Source organism: Xiphophorus couchianus, chromosome 3 (assembly GCF_001444195.1).
Source record: "Xiphophorus couchianus chromosome 3, X_couchianus-1.0, whole genome shotgun sequence".
NCBI classification, from domain to species: Eukaryota; Metazoa; Chordata; class Actinopteri; order Cyprinodontiformes; family Poeciliidae; genus Xiphophorus; species Xiphophorus couchianus.
Window position 1 is genome coordinate 14,986,121 of NC_040230.1, and position 21,117 is coordinate 15,007,237.

The following is a 21,117-nucleotide window of genomic DNA, read 5'->3' on the forward strand; positions in this document are numbered from 1 at the left end:
AACCACAGTTCACTAGAATTTAATTTGCAATTAAATTATATAACTCTGGGTGCACTTTTCTGATTTTCATAGTTAAAAAAACAACAACAAAAAAACTATATCAATACTTTTGTAAAATGTTGAATTAGATTATCAGGCTTGACATTACAGCTATCAGAAACCCCCCCAAAAACATTTAGTCTCTAAAACAAAAACAAGAACACAAAGTCTGTAACAGTGTCATTTATTAAATTCCACATACAAATGATAAAAATAAACAAAAAAAGAAGTAAACTGCTTGACCTTGAAAGTCAGTTCAATAAACCCTTCCCATATATAAAAAGGCATAGGTCCAAATATTTAGAAAAGGTTCCTGGACAAATATCAATACCACAGGCAGGACATAGTCTATATACAAGGCTACATAAAAAGGCACAAGTATCCACTCTGAAGAGATAAGAACTTTCTTCAAGTTGTGCAGAAAAATATGTAACGATATAATCAAAATATTCCTTATGCGAGTACAAAGGGACAAAAATATTTATATTTATGTAAATATATATAAATAGACTAGCAGTCGAGAAAGTCGAACTCCTATAAATCTTTGGCTATAATGCTGAGTTCAGTTCATCAAATCGTTTCTCAACATCACAAAGAAGAAAAAAAAATATCAGCAAATGCTAGTAACGCATAGTAACAAGCTCAACCGTACGGGACGACAGAGAAAAAACAAGGGTCACATTTTAAAATATAGCGGCAGAAAAATAAGATTAGCTCCTTGTAAAACATCTATATTATTTATGTTGTCACCACTTCACACATGGTGTCACTTAATATGCGTGAAAAAAAAATGGAAGAGCTCCTCTTCCATAAATTGAAAGGCTTGAATTGTCTTTTCGCTTTTATTCACAAACTTTTCTCCTCATGTATGCAAAGGCTTATAGGAAGGTGAACCTTGACTAGTTGTGGCAAATTTCCTGAACAGGTAAAATCTGATCAAGCTGGTGAAGATTCCAGGTGTGTTTGGAACCTGGAAACAACAAAAGGAAAAACATGAAGCAACATCACTTATTTTTGGCTTGAAAGTAGGATGGACTGTGTGAATATCTTTAGTTTACCATAATATAGTAGTCATTTAGCTGCAGGCCATAAAGAACCCAGGCAGTTGAAGTGAAGAAGGTGGCTACAGTCAGAGGGAAGGACAGGACCTGCACGTTACCACTGCGGATTATTGCTACCTGGAAATGGAAACAAAGGCAAATTTTATATCTATGCCAGTGAAAATTGGTCATATGGTCTTTTCTATTACCACCATTTTAAGATCTTTATTCTAAAACTGCTTTGTCACAAGACTTGGAGCTACTGCTGATTGGTAGAAGGATGCAATTTAATCATGCAGTCTGGTTGTTTGAAAGATTAAATTTCCAAAAATATAGATGAAAGACAAATTTATAGAAAGGTGTGTCCGAGTTTGAATTGCAAGTGTGAAAGTCGAAGGAACACCAACTTCAAAATGTAATATGTTTCACTTGCATGTATGATAACATACATGTTCATATTATTTTGTAATGATGCAAATTATTTTTACTCATTTTATTATTTAGACTACCAGAACCTGAACAGAATTTTATATCTTATCTGTATGATTACACAGTTTTCATAAATTAAGTCAGATTAAACTCAACTACTTACTTGAGATTTTTTTTGGCATGACAACATTTGACTTCTTCTTGAGTAAAAATATAGTGAGGTAGTGCTACTTTTGAGGACAATATTTGGCTATTCTACCACCTGTGGTTGTAGTTTTGGGGGTTTTATACTCTCCTGTGCCAATTCAAACACACCAGGGGGAAGGTTATTAACCTGTCTTAACAACTAATGACAAAGTACTTTTCAGGCTTTTTAGTCATAGTCCGCTATAAGATCACAACAGCTGGTACAATGTTTCATCCTTTGTCTTCATGTCTGCACGAATTCCTGTTGGCAAGGATTCAACAGCATGTGAAATATTCCTACAATTGTGGTTCAAGTCAACATAAAAAAGAAAAAATAAAGACAACTGTCAACAGTTTCTAGTGCTTTCTTTCTAAAAACATTTTAAAATGTAAGAATGTTTTGGTAAATTAGTTTTATTTTTCTCTCTTATGTGCGTCTTCAGGTAACCTGCAGGGCTGTAACAAACAGTCTCCTTTACTTTTACTTCTAATTATCCCTTCTAAAGTCTTTTGAATGAATCAAAGAAATGACTGAAACTAGTTGAATTGCCTGCTTACAATAAACCCTAATCCTTGTCTATTTGTGTGATTTTATCTACATTTAAAGTCTCAGTAACCAATTTACAGGGTGGGTTACATCATAACTTACAATTCCAAAGGCTAAACAAAAGTTTGCTTGTGAAATTTCCTGTCTGTTTGATGTTTTTGTGTTGTTGTGTAATCTTAGGATTAGTGAGGGTTAGGTTGAAAGAAAGGTTTGGTGTTAGTATTTTCAGTGCAGAGTGTCAGGAAAAAACAGAACGTTACCAAGTGGACGAAGCACCAAAGCAGAGGAGAATCAGCACAACAGGAAAACAGAGAGGAATGAAAGGCAGGAAACTGACTGGGGGTCATTTCAGAGCTCGAAGCAGATGGATGGAAGGAAACAAACAGGATGGAGGACAGAACTACAACATTATGAGAAGTGACGAAAGGAAAAAGAAAAAGAGCAAGATGTGTATTCCTTCAAATCTGCAGATGCACATAGGGTCTGATTTGAGTTCAAGAATATGAACTTAGCTGCGACTGGCTGGTGCTCATTGAGGAATAGAACAATTGACTGTGACAAATGTTTTTAGAGGTTTATAGTCAATTTTCTTTATAAAAAATATACAGCCTAATCTTAGGATAATCCAAGGTAAGGATTTCAAGGCATCCTTACCTTGAAATTTAGAATTACATCATCAACCAAATAAGCAGTAAGTTAACATTGTTTAAGCATTAAGTAGATGGTAATGTTACAAAAGATACCAACATTTCCACCCTTACAATTTTCTTCTCTTTATGCTTTTTAGATATGAAATACATAGATGCAGACAAACCTAAGGTGAGAAAAAAAATGGGAGTTTTCAATTATTTATTTATCAAAAAAAAGGGGGGGGGGGGGGGAGGAGACTTTCTAACATGTTATGTTAAAAATGCAATTGCTCCCAAAAGATCACAAACTGATGGCTGGGCTCTCTCCTTCTGGATTTTCTGCTAGAAAGCAGAATTCATGGTTCTATGTTTTATGGTACAAGGTCTAGGTCCTCCAGCAGCTCCAGACCATATCATTACCACCACTATGTTTAATGGTAGGTGTGATATATTGACCTAAAATACAACAGAAGTTTTATATCAGATGTACCAGGACAAAAGTTGCACTTTTGTTTCATCAGTTCACAGAATATTTTCACAAACATCTTCAATAATTAACGATATGTTTTTTAGAGAAACTGGCCTTTATATTTTTACCTTGTTTGGTCTGTGAACACTCATGGTGTACTGCTGGTGTAGTCTCCGGCAGTACTTGAAGTATTAGGAAACCAACTTTATTATCAGTCCAACACATTTCAGTTTGGTCTACATCATTGTAAGAAGTGTGTGAAATTGTGCCAGAAGCTTTTGAAAGTCTTCCATGGACATCATTTTGCTCAATCTCCTTATAATTCTGGAATCACGAAAGCTGATCTCATCTCTGTACCCAACTACTTCCCACTAGCCAAAAACATGATGGTTAGGTTAAATGGTCTCTCTAAATTTCCTCTGATAAGCATTTTAAAATGCCTCAGCCACACAGGATCCCATCATATTTAAATGTGTCCTTAAAATTTCTAAGAGATTTTTAGAAAAAAAAGATAAAAAGCCTGTTTCATATGTGTGCCCATAATGTGCCTTACCAGGTCTGTGAGCGGAGACAGGTACATGCTGACGGTGACCACGCTGCAGGTGAGACCGAGCTGATTGAGTCGAGCCTCTCCCTCTGTTAGAACGGTAGTGAAGTATAACCATCCACAGACCAACACTGCTGCTGCTGCCAGAGTCTGAAGCACCACAAGTCGCTGGAACAAACACAAAGTCAGAATAATTAGTCATATAAAAGGATTACTAAAATACTCTATATGCAGCAGGGGTGTCAAACTCCAGTCCTCAAGGGCTGGTGTCCTGCAACTTTAAGATTTGCCTCTGCTGCACCACACCTGAATGGAATAATTAGATGAAGTACATCCTGTTGGCTGCTGTGTTTGTGTAGACCAAATAGTATGGGAAATCTTAGTTTTTATTCCATTTTAAAATAGAATGTAACATTTTATTTCTCATTATTTGAAGGGCCACTCAAGCTAAACTTGGCAAATTTTCATATGTGATTGATTTTACACCATGTCTTGTATTACCTTCTGTTTAGTATAGAGGAAATACATGACAATGTAGAGGATTTGGAGAAGAGCTCCGATGACATTCACTACGACAATGGTGTGATCCCTCTTCAGAGTGCCGTAAAACAGCCAGCCCAGGTTACTGTGGAAACAGGAGCAGCGTTAGGTGAGCCGAACTGAACTGATCGGTGCAGATGATGGAGAAAGGCTCAAAAAACACCAAAGTTACTTCAGACACGTGGTGAGAAAGGGGAGAAACTGGATGTTGTCTGCACTTTTGGATTCTCGCATTTTCTTCAGGTCGGTCCTAGAAGCACAAATATAAAGCAAATGCATAAGAAATACACGTAAACGCACTCTGCTGCAGCGCATTTCTTTGTCAAACAATACAAAGTTTAGAGTTCGTTTATCTAAATTCAGACCAGCACAAGTTGCAGCTGCAACTAGTGATAAAACTAACGTCGTTTTTTAACCAATTTGACAACATCCACCCGGGTGGAATTACTGTAGAAAACTTACAGTCCTGTCGAGAACATCCCGACTGTGAACACGATGCAGGCCCATGATAGAAGCTGAGTCAAATCCATAGAGTGGAGATCAGATATCTATTGCACCTGTCACCTTTGTTTTACACGCTCTTTCGGTGATTTCAACCAAAACTTATCAAAGTACAGAAAAACAATATCGGCTGCAGAGATACCAGGATTCTCAAATAGGATTTCCGTATTTGTAATCATTGTGCTCGGTGTTTCTGCCTTCTGATTGGCTGTGCGACTAGAGGAGGGGTGGAACTGACCAATTGGATGTTGAAACGATAGAAAACGTCACAGGAAACGTCACGCCGCTGATAAGTAAAGGTCCTGCTCGAGCAGTAGAGGACCGTCAAAGGCGATCAATAATTCAAGGAAGTAAAGTTAAACTTTTAATTCAACAGTAAATACAAGATAATTGCTACACTTTGGAGTACAAAATCCGGAATTAATCAACTGATCAATAATAGGATTTTTTTTATTTTCAAAGTAATCAGATACAGTTTCATATCAAAATGAAAACAGGTCGAAAAAACTATTTATTCTGTACTTAAACAGTGTATTAGTTAATTCATTTAAATGAAATAAATATCATATGACCTACTGCTGGCGTAGATGTTAAACTCAGATGCTTTGCTGTGTCTTAAAACAGGCTGAACTTACAAATATCTCACAGTTGAAAGTGAAGGGAAGTGAATAGGAAAAACCTTCCTCAGACCTAGAACCAGAGACTGTGGGTGGCATTAGAAGTGTCTCACCAAAGTTTTTCGTTTTGGATATTTAAAATTTTTCCTCTGTTAGAAAATGCATTTTTATTCACATGTCTAATTGATATTAAATAACTCATTCCTATAAAGAATTCGATTAGACATCTATATGTGAACATTGAACTGAATATGCAATGTTGTGCCCTAACTTTCAGAAGACTGTAAATTTTAAAGCATATTTTAAAATAATCAAATTTGACTTGTGTGCAACTTTAAAACAAATCTCTAAGAGTCAGTTTTTCCTTTTCCCAGTACAGTACAAGACTTCTCAAATATGTCAGTATTACTGGACTGCATTTGTAAGGACAACCTTGTCATTTTTCTGAGCCATACAAGAGATTAAACTCAAATTGAAATACTGTAACCCTGCTACAAAAGTGTCAAGGATTTTTAAATTATTTGGGTCTTTAAGAATCTTCATCAATTAATTTAAAGTCTTCTTCAAGTCTTTCACAGTCTTTTTACAAAGAACTTAAACAATTAAGTGTTTTACTTTAGTTGCACAACATTTATAGCTAATTTGTTGCTACTGCTTTATTTAACAAGACAAACAATCATGTATCTAACAAAGACTTAATGTCCTTACAATTCAATGAAATAATGGTTAATTATCCCTAAGAATTAATTTATTTAAAAACAATTGTCTACCTGCATTTTTTAATGTGATATTGTAAAATTGCAAATAGAAATGATTTGCTGTTTATTTTATAAAGATATTCTAACCTAATAGGAACAGACTAGTTGGTTCCCTAGAAAATCCTTGCAGATGTCATCATCATGTTGCAGCCCATTTGACCTTAATTAGTATCACAAGTGCCTCAAGCTTATCACTTGTAATTAGGCTTAATTAAACGTGTTACTTTGTAGTTTGGTATTATTAGGTCCATCAAGGATCAGAGAAAGCGAGGGCAAGAGAGCTCTCTGGGGAGCTCAGAGGAAATATTGTAGATGTAAAGACAACAAGATCTTCTCCAAGCAACATTAGTCTGGTTTGTTCTTGTGACTAGAATTATTTCAAACTGAAAGGTTCATGGAACTGCAGCCAAACTTCAGGGATGTGGACGGAGGAGGAAACGCAAGCTGAGGTTGATCAGACGAATAATGCAGAAGAGAAGAAACCAAAACCAGCTTCTACACCATTCACTGTATTTTGAACCAAAATGGGGCTCCATTTCATTCATGACAAAAAGAGAAACAAACATATTGAAAAGAAATCTCTAAAATATGTTTTAACAAGCTCCAGAGATTCTCAGAAATATTTGTGCTCATCTGATTTAAAAAACAAAAAAAACTTGAGCTTCTTGGTCAGCTAACTTAAGCTTCTAAACAAACCTACTGTGGAATAAGAACGGGATACAAATCTTGGTTTGATGCTGGTTCGCTGCATCCAACACACGGAACCTTGGATCTGTACAAAACAATGAAATCTTGAGGCCATCAAGTCTATCTGGAGAGAAATATGCTGACAGAATCTCAGCATTAGTTTCAGGTTATTGATCCTCCAAACGCATAATTAGTCAAAACATCTAGCCTAAATAACTCTAGACTGACTGACTGGGAAAGGAACATACTGGACTATCCTCAAACATCTCTCTATGACCCCAGAAGTTAACCTTGAACATATATGGCAAGAACTAAAAGTTGCTGTGTTGAGACGCCATCCTTTAAACCTGCTACAACTTTAGCAGATTGCTCTGGAAGAGTTGGAAAATGTCAAAATGCCAGTGTACAAGTCACTCAATCAATAAAGGCAGTGACTGCTGCAAAAGGAGCTGTGACTAAATATGACATAAGGTCAATAATCAATAATCAAATGCAAATTCTTACATATGCTAAATCAATCAAACAATTGTGCTTCTTTTTAGTTAGCAAAGATAACCAACATATTTGTAATATTAATGTTTTTGTGGTACTTTGCAAAAAGCATGATTACTCTGTGAATGATACCCATGTTGAAACTTTACAATTACAAATTTCTATATATTTTACTGGATTTTTTGTGATAACATTTAATCTTAGCATAAATCCAGCTGTTCTGTGAATTGTAAATGGCCTGTAAATGTGTAGCACTTTATCAGTCCAGAGAACCCCAAAGCGCTTCACACTACATTCAATCATTCATCCATTCATGCACACATTCAGACGCTGATGTTGACAAGCTACTGTGAGGGCTTCAGAGGTTTGAGAATTGTAGAAAACAAACAGCGTCATAAGACCAAAATGGGGCAAAGACTCCATTGATATGACAAGCAACCATGGAACCACAGTAACCCTGGAGGAGCTGCAGAGATCCACAATTTGATGCAGTGACGAGATCTGGTTTCTGTACTGAGCATGAAGTTGACCTCTGTCCTGTGTTAACCCTCTGAACACACTATTCTTGCAATTACACAATAATTTTTAAGGTTGTGTGATCATCAGGCAGTGGATGTAGGCATGACGTGATCATGGAAAAACTAACAGTTCTGTTTCACGGCCTGACTTTGACTATGTATGCTGCGTGGTTTTACAAGGAGTAGTGACTTTTGACAGTTTTCAGCGATCCTTGAGGTTAGCAGGCCTGAGCTTTTGTGCGCCTCTTTCTAACATCCAGCTGTGTAGGAGGATGTTCGGCTTTACCTCAAACGAAGGTGTGTGAAGAAGCTAAAATGAGGAAAAGAGAGAAAAAGACCGAGGGCAAGGACACAAACGTGACACCTTTACACTTGGTTGTCAGTTAGCTTACGGGCCCCATTTCTCCTGGACTCCTTGGTTCCTTGTCAAGCGACCTCTGGGCTCTAGTGTTTAGTTTTGAGACTGTGAAATCTAAGCCAGGTCTTGCTGTACACTGGAGATGAAAGGAGAGGGGATGCGAAAACTGGGGTTTGGAAAGCGTAGAGGGTGGAAACTTGGAGAGGCTTCATCAGGCGAGAGACGGACAGCTTTGCCAAAATATTGTGTCATCCATCAAAATCTTTATAGTCTCCTAGGGGTTTAAAGATCCGAGGTGGGTTGCTGCAATCAGACATTTCACAACAATGATAAAAACCAGACAGATTTTAGTCATTGTTGCATGTTCATTTTTTTATTTCACAAAAGATTTTTCACATCTTAAAACAGTTTCTCATAACTTTCTTTATGTACAATTTTACATATAAACATCAACAAAAATGAGTTAAGCGTGTTTTTAACAGGAAAATAACCTTATTCTGGGAAGACCCTTCACGTTGAGGTTTGATGAGCAGGATTAAAACACAAACCAGTGTACCAGGTAAGGTCAAGATTGGATAAATGAACAAATGAGATGAAGTACTGATGAAGCTCAGCTCCTAAAACCAGAGTCAAACAACTTTTCAAATAATTTTTGTTCCCTTTATTAGTAATTCTCATCCTTGTGAGAAATTATGTTGATACATAAGGAGGTGAGAGTTAAGAAACAGCCATTTGAAAAATTCGGATAGTTTTTGACAGATTTAGATAAACAAAACAAATTTAGAAATAATTTTGTGTTTGTTAATTATTAAACTTTTGTATGCAGTAGTAATTTAGCAACCTGGTCTTTGAAGGTAGATTTTAGTGAACTAATTGCTCTTTGGACTGTAAAGGTTGCAATATCTTTATATGGGAAATATTAATAAAAATATTTTCCATGTAAAAATATTATTTTCAAATTAAAATAATGTGAATATCTTCCAGTTTGACCTTCTGACAAACATTTTCTTTGATAAACATGGAAACGTGGAATATTTAGATGACTGAAGCTGAATAAGGAGCTGAGTGCTACACAACATTACACATATCCTACATTATAGTTACCACTTTGGTAGCTGCTGACAACAATATTACAAACAAGTAAAAAAAACAATAATTTCTCTACATGTAGAGGAGGAAAAAACAAGAGTAGGGTAAGAAAATGCACAGCTGTACCAATGGCATGAACATCGGAAAACACATGATCACAAAGGTTGATGTGGTTTTAAACTCATATTTTGATCATTCTGCTTGTAGCTTTTGTTCATGATGACTGAAAAGTGTGTGCATCTTAAATTGTCAAAATCGAGGATTTTCATCCTCAAGACTAAAGAAAGAAAGTTAAAGATGAAAAAAAATATCTTGCAGGTCTTTTTCTTCTTTGGAGCGATCTACGCTCCACACTCACACACACAAACACATCAAACACACACTGAACAACATATACTGTCCATGCTCGTATAAAAAAAACTCACAAATAGATATGTATAAAAAAATTTCAGTGTTCATGTCCCGACATCCTGCATCGGGTTGAAAATGTCTGTTTTTGGATTAATGGTGGGCCTCAGTGCAGCGCCATGGCTAATAAGACGGGGGTCATGGTGAAAAAGAACGACAAAGACACCAGCTGTGCTGCAGAGCTGCCGATGCTCCTCTGGACGTTTGGCTCCATGACAGCGGGGTCATCTGAGAGAAGGGAGAGAGCACAGGATTTCATCAGTCAGGAATGGTAAACACACCCAGTTTGAGCTGATCTGAGGCCCAAGTCCAGTTTGAGCTGTTTTGTTTAAAATCAGTCCTCACCTGCTGGGAGTCGGTTGGAGGGGTTGTGAACTCCTCCAGCAACAATAAATGTAATTTTTTCCTCCTCCTTTTGGCTCTCCTCTGCCTTGGATTTGTCTCCATTAGCCTTTGCAGAGCCTTTATGTCCGACGACATCGACTCTCAGCCTCAGACAGTCGCTGCCATGGTGATGCATTGGCTTGGCTGTAGATTTCAAGAAAGAATAAGGGACGTTTTTAGTCAAATAAAAGTCTAAGATCACAGCAAATGTAAAATTCTCATTTTTCTTGTGAGACTTACAGATGTAGTAGTAGCTCTCCCCCGCCCTGAACTCTTTTCCCAGTGTGAAGGGCGTGAAGCGCTGGAACTTCTCTGAAAATTTTTCCGGCGCATGGGGAGCGAAGGGTCTGGAGCACTCCCAGCGGAGCTGATCAAACGAGTGAGGCTTGCACACGTCATAGTCCTCCTTCTCCACCATGTACAGCACATAGCGTTCTGCTGAATGCGATGGTACTTCCTCGTGAGTGTAGTGGGGGCAGATGATGTCCAGGTAGTCATTGATGCGCACCTTCACCGTGTAGTCATCCCACAGGAAGCTTTAGAGAGAAAGAGGGAGAAGAGGTTAGTGACAAATGCCCCAGCTTTTCTCATATCATCTGTTCTCTAACATGTGCGGCAAATTGACAACAGTCTCACACAAATAACACGTGTCAACGGATAGGTTAAATATGCAGAACACAATGTGAGGAGGTTTTTGTTTCGGTGAGCGTGTGCAAACTGATTTCAGCAACAGAATTAGAAGGAGCCCAATCAGGCTTGACCTGTTTATGTTGTTTTTAGACAAGAAAACACACCCAGAAGATTACAAACGTCACACACTATACCCACTGCACACCTCTCCATTGTGTTTTCCTCACAAATGGAGTTTCCCTTTTTAACTGCCATTAAGTAAGTGGAAAATAATAAGTTTACGTCATTCCCCAAATAATATTTCTCTATTCAACCACAAGTGTGTGTCAGTTCCAGGCATTAAGGTATAGCAAGGTTAAAAACTTCTAAAATGTTCTAATTTACTCTTCCTGTCTTTTTAATGAGATTAAAGACAATGTTTTAGAGATTTATCTAGTTGATTTCTCTAGATTTCTCTAGATTTCCACCACTGGTTGTCACACATAAAAATACAGCATAAAAGCCACACCAGTCATGAAAGATATTGGTCCTTGATGCAGCCATCCCGAGTCTCTGTTTAAACACTTTCTTTACCTGAATGTTTGTAATTTGCTGTCATATTCTACTGTCCCTGTTTTTTGTCTTCACCCTCTACTTCATTTTATTGTTTCTTTCAAGCCTCTTTGCTGGCATCCTATGCTTCCCATGTCCTGATAAAGTATGGACACATCATCATAAACCCCTTTAATCCCCACAAGCGCATCTGAGATTGTTTAGCGAGAACCGAAAAGCTGCTGTTATGCATTTACTTTCTGCTAATCAGTAGGGGCCTCCGGTTTTGGAGCAGAATTAATGGGTTTAGAGGAGAAGGGGCAATTTATATGTAAAAAATAAATTAACTAGTCTTGCCTCTACAAACACAAAGCAGATGAGGCCATCTAGTTGACATGTTATTCCTTCTGTAAGATCTGCCAGAAAAAGGAGGCGATGAAAGGTTTTTATTTGCACACAACTCCCATTACATCCTCAGAGGGCCTAAAGACTCTGCGCACTGAGAATGGAACATGTTAAGTGTTTCCTGTAATACTAACTCTTTGGATTACAAGTAAAGCGTTGTAAAAACAGAAATATTACAGTGATTTAAGGAAACCGTAGTTTATTCTTTTCTTTCCGCACACATTCTGCATGTGAATGTCTCAGTGAATAACTGAAGGTAGAAGTGCTTTGGGGTTTTCTGGACTTTATAAAAAGCTATAAAAGTGCAGGCCATTTACCATTTATACTACTATTTTATATCAAACAGTTATTACACTGACAGGAAATACTTTACTTTTTCACTTCACTATTGCTGCTGGTGCAATTTTTTTTGTGTAAATAATTGTAAGCTTTTTGCATTAATAAATGCCTGATTCCAAAACAAAGACTAATTAATGTTTCTGAAATAGTGTCTGAATAAACTACTACAATCTCTTTGAGATTCGATTGCTTTTAAGACGCAAGGAGTCCACTTTAACCATGTAATGTAACATTTTAAGTTTAGAATACAACCTTACATCCTAAACTAACCCTTTAAAAAGGTGCATCTGAATGCTTGTAGCATGTTGTAGCACGTAAAAGTGACAAGAAAACAGCTCCTGTGTGTCTGCCTTTGTTTATGTCTGCAGTAACGCTGTCATCAAAGCCGGAGACCTGCTGGCTCTGATCCCACCCCACCTCCTTTTAGCGACCTGTTGTTGTGACTCCTGTCAGGACCCCCCACCCCAGCCAAGTCAGACACCCAGGCTCCATGTGAGGGCCCCCTAACCCCTCCTTCCTTCCTTCTCCTCCATAAGCCTGTAATACATTGGTTAGCTCTAACATACCTGTCAAAACACGCTTTGTTAGCAGAGCACAGCACTGCACTTGTTATCCAGGGCTAATAAGACTGATTACTACCTTCTGCTTATAATCAGGGTTTTTTCCCCCTAAGTAAAGGTCTTTGTTGTGTAAATTCTTTTGCAAAGGTGTGTAAATATGCATTTGTGCCTGGATGCCATAGCAAATGCTTCTGCAGAAACAATAGACACATCTGTAGCAGCGAAATTGGCCAGATAAACTCAGATCTCCTCTCGCTTCCCTCCGCTGTTCTCTCATGCCCAAGCCATAATAACAGGACTGGAGCAAACAAGGCGTTTGGAGGTCTCAAGTGGTTCCTTCTGAAGTGAAGAATAGCTTAAAATTGTATGGAATACACCTTATTTTTCCTCCCCACACCGCCTACTTGTTAGCGGTCTGGCCTGGCTCTGCATTAAAACACGGTCTTGTCAAAAGCCAACTGAACAAAAAGATTCTGTTGCTAATTTAATTCACGGCTTGGGCTTTTAAGAAAACTCTTCTTTATCCTTCTCTTCACCTCCTCCTTTTCCCTTCCTCCAATGGTCTAGCTAATTAAAAGCTGTTAGGGGTCTGGGACCAATGTGTTATGAGCAAAAGCAGGGGAGGAGGAATGAATGGGGTGTAATTATACCCTCTGCCTCCCCGAAGACAGACTGCCTGAAGGCTACAGGGCCCCTTCAACCTCTCTGCTTAAACCTCCGAGGAGCTTTCACTGCCCTGACTAATGTGGAGTTGTCTAATGTGTGCATCCGTATGGCTGAGGGGCCTTTGGCTGTATCATCTCGGTTGGCCAACACGAATGTCACCACAAGATGAAAACCTTTCCAATTCCACCAACCTCCTTTTACTTGTTCGCTCATCTTCCCGCATCTACGCTCACCTCCGACTGGGATTTCTCAGGAGAGTGAGAGATGCAATAAACCTGATAGCTCAGTCCTTTGAGCGATTCAGAGCCAGGTGTGTGTGAGTTGTTCAAAACCTACTTTACACACCGCTTCCTCTTCCTACGCGCTGGGGTTTTGAGTGTGTGCTCTCCTTTGAGATTCTCTGAAGACCCTTATCCAGGGCGTGTGGTGCCCCGGGCTCCTGAACACATCTGCTCATTGAGGCCTTGCATAGTCCCTTGTGTGTTCATGTCTTACATGAGATGGAGGTGTGGGTAAACAGAGGAGGTTGAAGGTTGTTGTCTTTGTTCCCCTCTGCAGGTCATTTCTCACAGCAGAGCTACTCCAGTTTTTGCGTCATCAACTAAGAGGTGTGTATTATAAGAGTGTCCTGGTCACTTTAGCCTATTACCAGTTGGTAAACCCTTTTCATGTGTCACCATTTCTTCCTTCTGTGTCATTTTGTTAAATTATTAATTTTTTAATGGAGATACATCTTAAATACTTTAATCAAAAAGCAAATAATTTCCTGAAAGTTGAGTGTTTGCTTTGTTTCCATTTCTTTTGGTTCTGATTAGTGTCTAGGCCAATTCACTCTTCTGAAATATGACAGATTATGACCGCTGACCAACCAAATGGCATTCCACCAAACCAAAATAATAACCTGCTTGTAGATATCCTTTATTCAAGTTAAATAACCACAATTTCCATGCAATACACAGAGTAAAATACAAATAATTACTCTGAATTGTCAGTTGCCAAGGTGGGTATAAACCCTCCCGTTCATAGATTTCATATGTCTAAATTAGGTATGAAATGTATGAATTACATATTAGGTACTCAAAAATTGGCAAAGGGGATAACATGACCAGCACCCTTTGTTAGGTTACAGGGGGGTTATAAAATAGTAAACAGCTGCAATGGTTGTTGCAGAAGGTGGCTTTTTCAACACTTGTCTCTTTGATGCTTTGAAGTCTTGCCATTGTCATTGCAATACTCTTCTGTTTTTGTCTTCTTCCTGTCATTCCTGCTTTCCTCTTCTCTTTTCCCACCCCTACCTCCATTTGCACCCCCGAAGAGCCCCCACTGGTTTTGGGCAAACTACTTACAGAGGAACGTCTGTCTTTTGCCGCCTCTCCAGAGAGAGTTTCAAACTGCTGGTCAGGGTCGAGGGGTTAGAGTTCAGAGTCGCAACTGCTCACAGACGCTACCATCCAAGTCAGCATCGGTGATATATGCCTCACACACACAAAACATTCAAGGAGAAAGCCAGAAACCCCCCTCCTCCTATCCTTCTTGCATCTGCTGTGCAGGTAATCAGTAGAAAGTGTGCACACTCTGGAATGTCACAACCAGGCAGGGGGGTTACGGTTCAGATGGTTTCTCACAAGGCATACTCATCAAATTTCTTATACTGCTTTATCACACTTTCACTGTGAAGTCTGAACTTAATACGCTATTAATTTGCTGCGGTATGACAGATTCACACCTCCTTTCACACGAGCTGTCAGGAGGCCTAATGGGTTTTTAGTCTCTCATAGCGGGCTGTCACATAATAGCCAATCTAAAAAGTCTTTCTATATTAGCTTCCATCGTAATCTAACAGGAGGGAATTCTTCCTCCACTATCCACCATTGCAGCTATTTGCAACTAGTTTTTATTACATCTTTAGAGTTCAACGTTGCATTTTATAATTGAGTTGGGGTCTCATTTATGCATAAAGATACTTATGCAAGTTGAGAACCTTAACCCATGTCAACAACAGTGCTTCTCTTCCCTCCCTTCATCCATCACTGTCCACTCTCTCCTCCCTCAGTCTCCCTTTCTCTTTTATTATTCCACATCCAGCCCACCCCCACGCTTTCTCCCGCTTTGTCCTGTCTCTTAAGGCTGACATAATAAACTGGAGCTCTTCATCCAGGCTAATTTCTCAACACAAACCCCTTTCTTCACCTCAACCTATACCCAGGCTGCTACCTCTCCCCCTATTTCATTCCCCTTCACTGCGACACCCAAAATGTATTTACATTTTTTTTCATGGTTTTAGTACATGTTTCATACAGAAAAAGCGTTTGCAGTGTAACACTCATGTAAATAATTACTGGCTTCTTTGCAAATAATCAGCAAATGCAAATCTGATGAAAATAGAGTGTGGATATGAAGCTGTGATGTTTTTAGAGTTACTAAGTGCTCATAACTTAAGACAACATAATTTCAAAAGTCCTGACCTATTCCTGTAATATGCTGTGAGAGTGGGGAACATAACCAACATATATTTTTTTATTCAAAAAGATTTAATAAGGGCTTATTGTAATTGTAAGAGCAAGTGTCCCAATGTTCCCAGCTCTGACTTCAGGGGGCGACAGTGAGCTTCCTGTAGACACCAGTCTGCTTTACTATACAAGTATGCATGAAATGCTATGAATGACCCGGGCACACACACATATATAATCTTGTTCACTCGTAATGTGACAACATTATGTGTAAAGTGGCCTCTCCTGTGTCGGCAGAGAAGGACTATAGTGGAAAACTACTGGGGCCAAAACAGAGGAAGGTCTGTGAGAAAGAGGGGAAACTGATGGGAGAAGTAGGAGGGGGGTCTGGGTGTGTGGGGGAAGTCTGGACTATAGATAAGGAAGCAAGAGAATGAAGTGAAGACAAATAACAGAGGTGCATGGATACCTTAATGACAGAACACTATCTCCATGGACAAAATAAAGACACAAGTATATACGTTTCTATTTACTAGCATCCCAGGCTGACTCTGTATATAAAGCAACAGGATAGTTATACCAGCTGGGCCATGATGCTGATAAAGGGCCCTGATTATGAATGGAAGAGCAGTGTGTATCTGATTGTGCTTCTACACGATGAATCTCATCAGGGGGATTATTGTGAGACTGACAGAACAGAGCTTACATCACCACATCACCACATATAGCGGCTGGATGATAAAATTTGGTGTTTCTAGGTCAGGTGGTCAGATTAGAAACTATAATCTGACTGAGGATGTGCTAGTATGGGTTTGCATTCTTATTCTGGTGAGGATAGAAGAAGACAGTACATGGCTCTGGAGATGGTGGTGGATATGTAATAAAGATTAAAAAAGTGAAGAGAAGAAATGGAAAGAGCATATACTAAATATGTAGTAATGCTCGTTGCACTAGCCATGCTAAGCAATGATTTCAGATTCTAAACGGGTTTTAAGTGTGTTTTCTGTAATTTTGTCTGTTTAACAGCAACAGGGCCAGATAATCTAGAACTTCTAAACAGAAATCAGATTTCTAAAACCAATCAGATAATTGGTTTTGGGGTTACAAAAATCAAAGATTGGAAATTGGTTCTTCTAATCGGTGCATCTTCAGGTTGGGGTGACATCAACCACCTTTACCACTTGGAACATATAGTCCAGCGGCAGACCTGTTTGCTGCATCAGCATCAAGGCTGAGATAAGCAGAATATTACATTACACCAAACACCTGATAAATTATATCTGGAACACCCAGTCCACTGAAGATGGATGATGATGGTGTTGTAACAGAGATAAGATGACGTATACTATTAATAAGAAAAAGAGACAAAGAACTGCAAGGCCTGGGGTCAAAATGGGAGGAAACCCAGCTGTTGGAGAGCTGGGGAGAGGAACAGACAGGTACAGAGGGAGAAAAAAACACTTGCACGCACAGCTGACAGAGTTGAGTATAGTAACAGTAGGCTGGAATGCTGTCTGTGGCTAATATTAACATCCAAGTCCTCCCCTTTTTTGCCCCACAGCCCCCAAGCGGACTGCGTGTGTGTGTGTGTGTGTGAGTCACACACTCGTCAAGTCTCGGTGAGGCTGCCTACGGTAAAAAGGCCACTCCTTTCTCGCTCTCTGACGTGCAGGTGGAGTCATGTGCTGTCAGTCCAAAACAAAAATACGCCTGCTGCCAGTTAAACCCAGTTAAGGGCCAGCGTAAGTTCAACCTCTCCCCTAGAAGCACTAGTAAGCGCTTGTACGAGCCAAGACACGTAGCGGAAAAACAGGACTTCACCTGTCACGTAAGAAAAAGTAGCATGCAAACACAGTTGTGTATCAAATCAGTGTGAGGGATTAGGCCACAATTCCTTAGGCTTGCTGACAAGATGGCAAATTATTCATGCCTCTATAGTACCCAACATGAATGAGCAGACTGCTGCCATCTGGTCACTGTCCTCCTCCTGTAAGATAAATCTGTGCAGCCTCACAATTAGGCCAAGGATCAATTAGCATCAATTATCTGTGGAGCGTACAGATGGATCAATGCAGTCTGATTAACAGCAGACTGATGGATCACATGGGAATGGTTCAGGGCAGGTGGGATGCAATAGAAAAAGAAATAGTGAAAAGAATACATTTGGAAGGAAATAAAATAAGACCAAGAATTATCTTGATTTCCTAACATTTGGGGCACATTAATAGAGTGTATGACACTAAAAGTTGATTCTCTGTTTAGTTTATCTGTGTCAGTCTATGTTTAGACACGCAGAAGAAGGGATTAGTCTTTTTCTATCATTTTTTACCCCCTCGTTTGGTTACGCAACCCCCATTTGACAGCAGAAATAGTCCAGGGTCGGATTAGAGACAGCGCACAAGATCTGACTTTCCATTTGATCGGGCCATTCTCTCGTCCTCCTACCCCTCCATCTGCCTGCCCCGTCTTATTTAAACTCAATCCCAATGAGCTCCAATATCCCTTCGAGGTCCGACTTTAGATTGTAGGAACCCACAAACAGAATTTCACATTGGGACACACCTCTAGTAAGAGTCATAGCCACCTCAGCGTTGCCGACCTTGCTTTTGTCAATTGGTTTCCTAAGTTTTAAGTTGGTTTCCACAACTTGAAGTTGTTTATATAGAAAACAGCAGGGTGTCCAATGGTCATTTTAAGTAATGTTTGACAAATATTTTTCGAGTACTAACAGTTTTGAGTACATTTTCCAACTTTCTCAAGTTCTAGTGGAAGTGAAAGTTTAACAAAGAATCCACTGAACAACCTTCATTCATTAGTTTAGAGCTGTTAAAGTATCTTTGAATTACGACAGTTAACGTACCATTTATGATGCCAGTCTTTACTATCTGTACAATCAGTGAATTATTCAGCCTGTCTATTCTGAATTTAAGACCCTTATTAGGTTTCCAAGGCCAGCAGGGGGCATTTAAGTGATCACAAGGTTTGTCAATAAGGCTGGCCCTGATCTCTGTTTTATCAGACCCTGGTTACACATTTTTCCTCAGGTCTTATGTGAACCAGATTTTTCCCCACCTGTTCAGTCTGTCTGAGGTGAGTTAGGTGTTAGGCATATTGTTGAATCACTACAAATGATGCAAGGACTGCACACTGCATTTACCTTCAGGTCTCCAATTAAATTATCACACCCATTGTTTTTCCCTTTTTAACCACCCTTGTTTTCATTGATGAAGGGCAATTACAGAGTAACTAATGTATTCAAGACAAGACTGACTGTCCGTAATGGTTTTGCCCTTTTTGCTTCTCGATGATGGGTTTTAATCGACCCCTCTGGGCAGCAGATAAAAATAAATAAAACAACGACTCGGGGACCGTCCTTCAGCTCGATTTCAAAATAATACTCACTGAGATGACTCGCCCCCCCACGCTAAAAGCTCAATAAATCGTGTTGAGATACGTCAAGCCTGATCGATCCCACTGAGTGGCCGGATAGCATTACATTTCTGACCTCAAAACAAAATCATCAGCACTATATGTGACTCACGGTCTCTGCAGGATACAAATCCTCACCGATGGAAAAACACACTGTTTTTTCTTTCTTTCTTGTCTTGCATTAGGCAGTTAACTCCCTCTTACTAATAGACACGCCTTTTTCATGACACACGCACGCACACAGGTGCAGAGCACGCAGACAGCATGGGCCAAGTTCATACTCGCCAGTCTATTTTTTACTATTAGAGTATGTCTGAGTCTATGTGTTACAGTTAAATATAGTGGTGAATGTGTCCATCTGTCAAGGCATCCACTCTCTGATCTAATATACATATTTAAAACTGCTAACCACTCAAACTCACCTAGCCACCTGAAAAGCATCATATCATTCAGATTTTCCCGTTGTTTTTCCAGTTTGTTGTAAACTACTCTCATGATACCAAGCTTTAATGCACACTTTCCTCTGATGATGTCAAATGGGGCAAAAGGTTACTAATCAGGTTTTTTTGAGTACTTATATTTGCATTTTTCCTGTTTTGTCCCTATTTTCATTAACATTTCATCAAATTTATTGTTCAGTGTTCACTTATACTGTGCATGACTGCGACTAAATGTTTGACAGTTAAAGGGCGGAATGAAATGTTACTGCTTCAGACTCTCAAGTTCTGTCAAAACTTTCTCAGCTCCCATAAAATCTAATCCGTCCAGAATTCCTGTGCTTCTTGTGAAGCTATTAGTCCCAATACGCATAAAAAGAGGGTTTATTTAAATTAAAATAAACAAAAAACTTTGCGTTTTGTAAAATCAAGCATACTTCAGCATCCAGATGTGTTTTTGTCAATTATTTTTCCTGGAGTAAAATATACCACTGAATAGCATCCGTAAAGTTAATATAAAGGGTATCCAAACAATAACCTACACGCTTAGCGGTATTATGAAAGTAACAATTAAAACCAGTTTTGGATGTGGTCACACAGAAATAGCAAAAACGGTAAGAACAGTTTCAATTAAATGAGACGTGCACAGTGACTGATTAAATTTATTTAGAAGTTGCTATTCTCCGCGCTGCAGGAAGAGAAAGTGTAGCCCCGATCTGAGCACTTACTTTGGGTTTGAGCTGTTCCAATAGACGCTGTGCCGCTCCGCGGAGGCAAACCACGCACCGATGGTCAACGCCAAACACATCAGACACACCACATCCATGGCTTCTGTTCTCTTCTCCTCAGCCGGTTAATTGGAAAAAATATTTAGATTTTTATTTTTAAATTAAACGTCCTCAGTGAAAGATTTCAATGCGCGTAAAAAAGTGAGCACTCGTGGAAGGCGACGCTTGTACTCTAAAGCTGTTGTCTGTCTCTTACGAGCGCAACTTGTCTGTTTTGTCTCATCGTGACTCCGCCCACTTATTCAGTAGCCAATAGGATACAGGTTAATTTTTTCCCCACCTTATCCAATCCCTCCACTTCGCCTGCGGCTGACAGTCTTTTCAAGGAACGTAGTCAGATACAGAACTACTCCAAGGCAAAACAAGTGATGATTTTTTTTTCTTTTCAAAGAAAAAAAAAAATACTGTATGTACATATCAGCATGAAGTTCGAAAAAGATACTGAATTATTTCTTTTTCGAAGTTGGTCCATATCAGTTTTAATAATTAAGATATAAAACTTACTTTTTTAACTCATAATATAATGGTGCTTAATACGTGATTAAATGATCTAACTGGAGATCTCCTTCTCAGTTAAGCTGAAGAGGAAAAATACATAAATATGACCAGTAATAACATTAAATAGTTTGTGTAAAATGTTTCCA

General features: G+C 39.0%; 2 protein-coding genes across 2 annotated transcripts; both read right to left on the reverse strand.

The window, feature by feature from the left end:
• Positions 1-207: 207 nt before the first annotated feature.
• On the reverse strand, positions 208-5,102 carry slc50a1 (solute carrier family 50 member 1). Its single transcript, XM_028013648.1, has 6 exons — positions 4,889-5,102; positions 4,599-4,676; positions 4,388-4,511; positions 3,893-4,054; positions 1,098-1,217; positions 208-1,009 (listed from the first exon to the last, which is right to left on the reverse strand). Exons 1-6 carry the CDS (start codon positions 4,954-4,956, stop codon positions 902-904), a joined length of 660 nt encoding a protein of 219 aa, XP_027869449.1. The 5' UTR covers positions 4,957-5,102; the 3' UTR covers positions 208-901.
• A 3,606-nt stretch (positions 5,103-8,708) lies between these two features.
• Positions 8,709-20,670, reverse strand: efna1b (ephrin-A1b). Its single transcript, XM_028013014.1, has 4 exons — positions 20,414-20,670; positions 10,479-10,774; positions 10,200-10,382; positions 8,709-10,082 (listed from the first exon to the last, which is right to left on the reverse strand). Exons 1-4 carry the CDS (start codon positions 20,509-20,511, stop codon positions 9,961-9,963), a joined length of 699 nt encoding a protein of 232 aa, XP_027868815.1. The 5' UTR covers positions 20,512-20,670; the 3' UTR covers positions 8,709-9,960.
• Between the last annotated feature and the right edge of the window lie 447 nt (positions 20,671-21,117).

What these genes read in the sequence shown, in the direction of transcription:
- slc50a1 (XM_028013648.1), bottom strand. Translation starts at nt 4,956, where the DNA reads ATGGATTTGACTCAGCTTCTATCATGGGCCTGCATCGTGTTCACAGTC. An exon ending in TTTCTCACCACGTGTCTGAA is followed by an intron (nt 4,512 to 4,598) that starts GTAACTTTGGTG and finishes CTGTTTCCACAG; the next exon opens with TAACCTGGGCTGGCTGTTTT. An exon ending in TGTCTCCGCTCACAGACCTG is followed by an intron (nt 1,218 to 3,892) that starts GTAAGGCACATT and finishes TTCCATTTCCAG; the next exon opens with GTAGCAATAATCCGCAGTGG.
- efna1b (XM_028013014.1), bottom strand. Translation starts at nt 20,511, where the DNA reads ATGGATGTGGTGTGTCTGATGTGTTTGGCGTTGACCATCGGTGCGTGG. An exon ending in TGGAACAGCTCAAACCCAAA is followed by an intron (nt 10,775 to 20,413) that starts GTAAGTGCTCAG and finishes TTCTCTCTAAAG; the next exon opens with CTTCCTGTGGGATGACTACA. An exon ending in GGAGAGCTACTACTACATCT is followed by an intron (nt 10,383 to 10,478) that starts GTAAGTCTCACA and finishes TGAAATCTACAG; the next exon opens with CCAAGCCAATGCATCACCAT.